Raw genomic sequence first — 7,935 nt, forward strand, 5'->3', positions numbered from 1 at the left:
TCTGTCCCCACTTTGGGCTAATCAGACAGAATATGTAATGATGAAGCCCGTTTCCTGCTGTCTTTGGGAGGTAACGGGTTATTCTCTCGGCGGGGTTACACCTACTCCCATTAGAGCTTTAGCACTTGACTAATTCAGGTACTTAGCATCCCCTAGACAGGGACGGTTTGAAAGCGGGCAGTGTTTGCAGTGGGGAGGACTGTTTATATAAACAGGGCACCTCTGTAAACGACACTAATATTTGGGCTTCGGCTGGGATGGAGCGAGCATCCCCTTGAGTCCGCAGGTTCCCGAGTAGCTTGGCGCAGTTACTTTGTAGCTCGGGGAGAGTTTGTGGCAAAGGCGGCCGACCCTACAATGGCCACAGCTGGCAGGATCAGTTTTACGGTGAGGAGCATTTTGGATTTACCGGAGCAGGATGCTAACAACAGCAAGCCGGACTCGGATCGCCACCCGTCGGGGAAGTACGCCAGCTCGCCGTACGGGGAATGGATCGAAAGAGACAGAAACCATTATCTGTGTGAGTATGAAAGAAACAGGACCTCGCAAGCGTAAAATACCTTTTTACCGGGGCCAATTCAACACTCCGCAGGAGCCAGACTGGATTTCTTGGAGAACACTGATTGAATTGCAGCAATAAAACAGCAGGAAAATACTGACAACACGCTTAAGGGCATATAGGTAGATATAGAGAATTAGATCTAAAGATAGATATGCGTATAGGTGCACCTATATATGTATGTAAATGCTCACCTATATACACACTATAAGCTTTAAAGTTTATCAGAATTGTCCTTCTCTTTTCTTGTTGCAATTCTATATATAGTGGGGAGGTTCCAAATCTAATACACGTGCTCTGAGATTCAATCTATACCCACGTACAACATATAAACGGCGGGTAGCCTAATAGAATCCAAGTGTGGGTAGAAATAGGCATATACACAAGTATGCGTGTATTTATTATTAAGCTGTAACTTTTATAGATTATGATACGTGCATAGACGTTACACAAAAAATAACGTATCCCCCAGACCCATGCTTCATATTAAAGTAACGGAGCTGCAGACGAAGAGAGATACAGGAACAAAAATTATTGAAAGAAACAGGGTCGCTGTTATAATAACCTTACGGCATACCGATATACACATTATAGTAACCTCTGCAGGGTTTACATATTGTACATCCACAGAGATTCGATCTTGCACACAATACAGCTGCTATATGTGGATACACTAGGCAAGCCTGTCTTTTAGGTTTAATTTGTTCCCAAATCGGGATTTTAGATCGAATCTCCTGGTCTCTATTAGAATTCTTTCGGGCTTTTAAACAACGGTGGCTTTCACTGTTCCAATCAGAATGACCCAGGAGCACCTTGCTCACACCAGCATCCCTTCCCCATCTTATTTGTGGGGCTATCGGTACCCGAGCCTGGTGGCGGCGGCTCCTTGCTCTCCCTCTAACCGTGCCACTGTTATTGCTGTCCCCAGCTTCGGATGAGAGCGGTCCAGAAACGAGTTTACCCGATTCCACCCAAAGATCGCACCCGCCCCACGGCCCGGAAGCCGAGAAAAAGAAAAAGAGGCGAGTGCTCTTCTCCAAGGCACAGACCCTGGAGCTGGAGAGGCGGTTCCGGCAGCAGAGGTACCTCTCGGCCCCGGAACGGGAGCAGTTGGCCCATTTGCTCAGCCTGACCCCCACGCAAGTAAAGATCTGGTTCCAGAACCACAGGTACAAAATGAAAAGGGCTAAAACGGAGGGGTCCTGCAGCACCGAACTCAGCCAGCCCCCTCTGCTCCGGAGAGTCGTGGTGCCAGTGCTGGTCAGGGATGGCAAACCGTGCCAGAGCTGTACCACCAGCCCGGGAGCGGCAGCGGCAGCGGCGCAGGACAAGCTGGGCTGCCACACACAAACTGCTTTCACAATCCAAGGATACCAAGCCTTCCAGCCCAGCTCCGCCGCTGCCCTGAGCCTCTTCCCTGCCTACCAGCGCTTAGCACACCCTGCAATAGTCTCCTGGAATTGGTGATGCTGCCTAACCTTCCTGAGCTGAACTGAGAACAAAAAACAAACAAACAAACAAAATCAAGAATCAAGCGAATTCGTTGCCCCAAGCTCCTACATCAAGAATCTGGGATGAAACTGCAGGTGGATCCACAAGGGAGGCGAATCCACAGTGTAGACTGGTATTTGGGATGCAACCTAGGGCTGTTTTGTTTTATTCAAGCACATTGTGAGCATGGCTAGTCAGGGATGTGTTTTGTTTTCCTTTGGGGGCATCCGTTTTAGAGGATGGATGAGAAAACAATTATATTTTTAAATCCTATGCGACTCCTGTTTCCATTCGAAAGGCTATTTGTAAAATAAATACACAAAATAGTGGTTTGTACCTAAAATAGTTTATTTTAAAATAGATTATTCTTCCAGTGACTAATAAACCGATTTTTTTGGCAAATAAAATCCGCCAGGACAAGTGTCTTTTTGAACATTGGATCTCACCTTTAGCTTATCCGTTGTGTGATGAAGAGTAAGATTCTCTTAAATGTGCTAAATAAATTACATGTTTGTCATTGTACTTGACCCTCACGCTCCAGTAAAACACAAAGTTTGCTACAAACACCTAACTTTAAACCTGATGACGTTATTATACCTGCCCCCCCCCAAAAAAATCCCTTTTAAATTAGTCTATTGTACATTCACTTGGGGCTATGATTTTTGGAGTCTAATGAGGTCTCATGTTTCTTTAATGTACTAAATGCTTGTTATTTCCCGATTAGGTTTTACCTATCTCTGTTTCCAGCTACAGAGTATGATATCTATTGCAATTCAGTCTCATTTGCACAGACATATTTTCACCAATTTCTATCATTTTTTTTCCAAAACAGGATCCAGGCTATAGCGTCTCAGGATTTCAAGCAAATCTTCAGAATTATACTTACAGCTCACGGTATATTTGTAATATTTTTAGTATGAAAGGATTATCAAAAATAAGTGCGCTTTCCTTTGCTAACCACAGACTTGAAAATGTTTAAGGACAAACGAATACATCTTATTGTAACATACAAATGGCATTATGCCATTGGATTTATTCATTTCAAATGCAAGCAGTTGCCCTACCCAAAATCTTGGGAAAGATTCCTGAAATATTAGCCCAGTCCTGTTGTCCTGATTCAGACAAAACTCCCTTTTCGCTTCATCAGGAGCTTTGTCTGAGTAAATAGCCCAGAAGGGCCCCGTACATCTTGCATAGAAAATAGAGACATATTTGACGGAGCAAGATACACATCATCTACACAAGTTCGATGAGGGTAGCTGCAGAGTAAATGCTGCCGGAGAGAGGAGCTTCACATCAGAGCCGCGAGAGAAGTTAAAATGCGTGGCCATGTCTGCACTAAACCTTCACCCCTAAAACCTCTCCTCATTGCTCTGCCGATGGACAGTTGTAACAGGGTCAAGCTTAATTTTAAAAGAATCGGCACTGACAAGCTAAGGGGAAATTAAAGTGCAATTTACTTTGTCCAAGCAGAGAAGGATGGGTTTGTGGAAACAACTCCCCCTCCACACACACACACCCCTTAGCTATCTTTTTAAAACAATTGGCCCGTTTTCTCCTACGTGGATTTCGCTTACAATGATTTTAAACTGTATTAAATCCTATATAAAGGATACGTCATCATTTACACCAGTGAGGCTGCTCACTTAATACTACTCGAGCAATGGGCTATGGAGGGATTTACCAGTATTATTTCACTCGTTCATAGTTTTTCCACGAGCCTTAGTAGACAAGGGCAGGATCCCGCGGTCTTTAGGCTAAATACCCATTGAAATAACAAACCAACCAACCAAAAATCATTTGATTGATTTAAAAATGCTAGATGCGCCTTAAAATAGCTGCAGAACTGAACCACCTGCTGTTGATTTCGCTCTGAGTCTGCAGCCCTCCCAAATACCCATTTGCTCGCTCTGTGAGTGCAGTTAGCTGCATTAACCGCTGTATCGCGGTTAATTCTCCGCAAAGCAATGCGTTCCTAGAAAATGTGCGGGTTTCGCTCAGCGTGGGATTAATTTTGATCCTGTGTGTCTGCTTTGTCTAACCTAAGGAGCGTCCGGTGATGTACCCTATAGGGCCCTCATTCAACTCCAGTTTAAATCAATGGGGGCTACACCACTGACTTCGACTGAGTGGGATCAGGTCCCAGACTCGTTTTCTAGCCATAGCAGGCTTTGGATGAAGAAATTAGCCTCTCAGGAGATTTATTTTCTGATTTCCAAGCCGCGCCCGTCCCATTCTCTCCTGCCACTTTCCTGGTGAATTGGGCAGCGAACGCCCCCTTTCAATAATCAGATCAGCGGTTTGATCATCTCCAAGCCCCTCAAAAGATGCACCAAGAAAAGCCCATAGACACCGCTCTGGGCCCAGCCCGGAGGGAGGAACTGGGTGCGGGTGGTGATTTCAGGACGTGTGTCGTAGTGAGGTGCAGAGTGCAGTGCAGAAGAGGGCTCGTGTGTCCTGGATGGAGCACGTAGGATGGCCCTGTCTCGTCACCTGTTTCCCCCCTCTCTTCCCTCCCTTCTCCCCCCCACCCCCTTTTTTTTTGTCTCAGCTGCTGGCCACCTTGTCTTCCATATGGATGGGGTTATTTTAGAAGAATCTCCCAGAGAATGGCTCCTTAAACCTCCTTTTGTCTTGGGAGTTGAAAAGAGCATTGTTATGCTTGAAAAGGACCTAGACAAAATCCGCACTGTTTCGATTCAGGACTGTTTAATCAGTCCCTAGTGACAATTTTATGGGTTTTAGGCGGGACAATGGTATCTTTTAAAACCTTGTGGCCTTCATGAAAACAAAGGGCTCGAATTTTATGGGCTTACAACTCCAATTAGAACAGTGCCAATGTGTATGGGAGATTATCAAATTTGTATCATAAAACCCCTTTATAATAAATGATTGCTGGGGGGAGGGGAGAGGAGCAGAGGCTTCAAGCAATAGACTTTGTCAAAGGTATGTTTGAAACTGCACATGGTGTTTTACATTTTATCTCTCAGAGACACAATTCTCTAGCACGATCTGATGGGAAAATGGAACTATTTAGTTATTTGAAATGAAAAAACCCAGAGAGGGCACCATTGAAATAATCGATCCCCGAACCCATTCGCTTCACACCTAGAGCCTTCCCTTTACTTAGTTCCAAGTTCAATGTTCTTCTAAGGTGGACATCACACATGCATTAAAAAAGCTCCGATAAGTTTGCTGACCTTTATATTATCACTATTCATTAGAAAGCCTACCTTGGTTATTTTAGGACCAAATTCCTTTGGCAAAGTGGAAGGGCTGCTTTATTTATCTATCTCCCTTTGTGTCACAGACTGCAGTGGAGTCATTTAATTAAAGTATTGTCTTAAATAGGCACTGGTTGCATATAACAAGACACAGTTTTGAACGTTGCACAGCACCTATAAAAGTCTCAGATTTGTAGGGAAGGCATAATTCACAGATTATTAAGGGGGATGGCATAAGGTTGCATGATTTGTGGAAGTGAATGATGGTGATGGTTGCACAGTGAAAACTTTAACGGCAAAATGTAGTGTAATAAAACAGCATTTAATTGCTGCATCTAATTAAAAGCAGGAATAAATTACAAAAAATAGGCATCTGAAATGTAATAAAGAGGAATAATATATAAAAAAAGCCACCCAGGGAGCCATCAACTTGATAATAGGATAAGGTTGGAGACGGACAAGAAAGGAGTTTCCTCCTTAGAAAAAATTCTAAAATCAGAAATTTCGTAGTCACTGTAAGGAAAATTCTATATTGTGTTAATTGCTAACTTAACCAATGGTTAACCCATCTTTTATATATGTGGATAGCTGTAATTAGATGGAGAGAGGTATTTGATTTGAATCTCTCTCTGCCTTCCAGGGTTTTCTAATAGGAACGTTGATGATGCTTTCAGTCTTATTCTGCATCAAAGTTGTCATCTGCTGACAAGTAAAAATAAAATTCCACCTCTGCACGCAGAGAAAAACTAGTTGCCTATCTGCATCTTTTAATGGCTAAATTCTTTTAAAAATCTGGCCCCCAGAGATCGATTAATCTCTCACACATATCTGGAGTTCCACTGAAACAAATTAGTAAAGGTGGCAGAATCAGGCTTTAAATGGTGATACTGAATCCGTAATTGGTATTGCTAAAAACTTCAAAAATCCTTCTTGGATATTTATTCTTATTTAGCTATCTAAGGGCCTGATCCTGCTCCCATTGAAATCACTAGCAAAAGTTACTGACTCTGGACTAGCACCAGAGGTATTACAACAACTCACTAGAATTAACCTTCAGAGAATGTATAATAGTTTTAAATGTGCACATATATTATTTTGTGCATATTTATTGGTATGGTTTATTATAGCATAATGCATTTGTCTGTTTATATGTGTGGCTATTAATAATCTCTGGCTGCATTCACAGTACATTTAAAACACCACAAAAGATAAAAAATGACAATGGTCACCTCAAAAACAGAATTCCTCAACCCACAAAGGAAACTCACTACCTTTATCACTTACTCGGGGAAAGCTCCAGTGAATAAGTCTGTCTTGCAATATGTCTCGGTTAACAAACTCAGACTTTGTTATGAATGAAGCAAATTCCAGAGCTGAGGGCTCTCCACTAACTTCCCTGCCTCCTGCTCCCTAGAGCTGCAACCTGTTAGGGAGAATATCCCAGCTGATCACAATTGTTAAAATGGTGCTCAGGGAAACAGCAGTGCTTTGTATTGCATGCAGAAACAAACTGGTAACTATTGTAGTCTATAGAGGAATCCAAGTCTTAAATACTCCAAGTTAAGTTATTTTGCAACAGCTTAAATTTCTGTGTGGTCTACAGAGGAATCCCATTCCTCTAATCCAGTTTGGAGGTGATGAAACTGGGATAGCAGTGGTGAGAGCCACATCCCAGAGGTAGGGTAAAAACTCTTAACCAGACTCAAATTGGAAAAAGCATTCCTAGCTACTGCTGCTACTTGAAAATCCAGGAACAACTGAGGATCCCATCAATTCCAGACTGTGAGCCTTATTTAACAGTACTCTGACATATCCCTTAACCTAGAGGCTAGATATTCTGTTTTCCTTCTCTTCTAGATGTTTCTCCTCACTCACCAGCGTTACTTCCATTTCCATCTTAAATGTATTGAGCTTCAGTTAGAATGCTTTCTTCCAAGCTTCTGTCTTGATCAGACAATGGTAAAGCAAAGACAACATAATCTAGATCAGATGAAGGTCAGAGGTATAACCAAGTGCCATTGGAATCATTGATGCCATGTAGGGTCAAACAGCTTCACTTAATCACCTAGTGCCTTTACTCACATTTTGAACTTCATCTGAGAGCAAAGATATCAGCTGAGCAATCTCCCACAAAGGATGGAATGGGGCCCACTCAAAAACATGAAACTGTAGTAGTAGTAGTAGTAGTGTACTAGAGGAGAGTGGATGAACAACATTTCTGATCAATGGCATTATAAGCTGCTGACAGTTCACCAGGGACAGCTAGCCTTTGTCCATCACTAGGCAGAGATCATTGACCTATGGGAGCAGTGTACCTTCTTGCCATATCCATACCTATGCCTAGATTGACAGGGGACAAGAAAAATCAGAGGACTGTAGATAGATTACATCAATATTACTTTCCCACAGCCTTCTTAACCTTTTTTTCAAACAGCAGAAGATTATATACAGGACAGTAACTGGCAAAACTGTCAGTATCAAGAGATAGTATCTTGAGCAAGAGTTGGGAAAGCACTCATCTGAGTGAAGCCAGAACCTGGTCCTCCCATGAAGAGACAGTAACAATCTGATCCAACAAGAGTCCCCACACCTCTGTTTTCTTTTACTAGCAACATGGAGAATGACTCCATCTCTCAGAACATTTGAAACAGACAATCTTCA

The 7,935-nt window shown here is 42.7% G+C and overlaps 1 protein-coding gene across 1 annotated transcript; it reads left to right on the forward strand.

The window, feature by feature from the left end:
* Window positions 1–357: 357 nt before the first annotated feature.
* On the forward strand, window positions 358–2,026 carry NKX2-8 (NK2 homeobox 8). Its single transcript, XM_065404375.1, has 2 exons — window positions 358–520; window positions 1,488–2,026. Exons 1-2 carry the CDS (start codon window positions 358–360, stop codon window positions 2,024–2,026), a joined length of 702 nt encoding a protein of 233 aa, XP_065260447.1.
* Window positions 2,027–7,935: the final 5,909 nt, after the last annotated feature.

The sequence above is a fragment of the Emys orbicularis genome, chromosome 4, assembly GCF_028017835.1.
Source record: "Emys orbicularis isolate rEmyOrb1 chromosome 4, rEmyOrb1.hap1, whole genome shotgun sequence".
Classification (NCBI taxonomy): Eukaryota; Metazoa; Chordata; order Testudines; family Emydidae; genus Emys; species Emys orbicularis.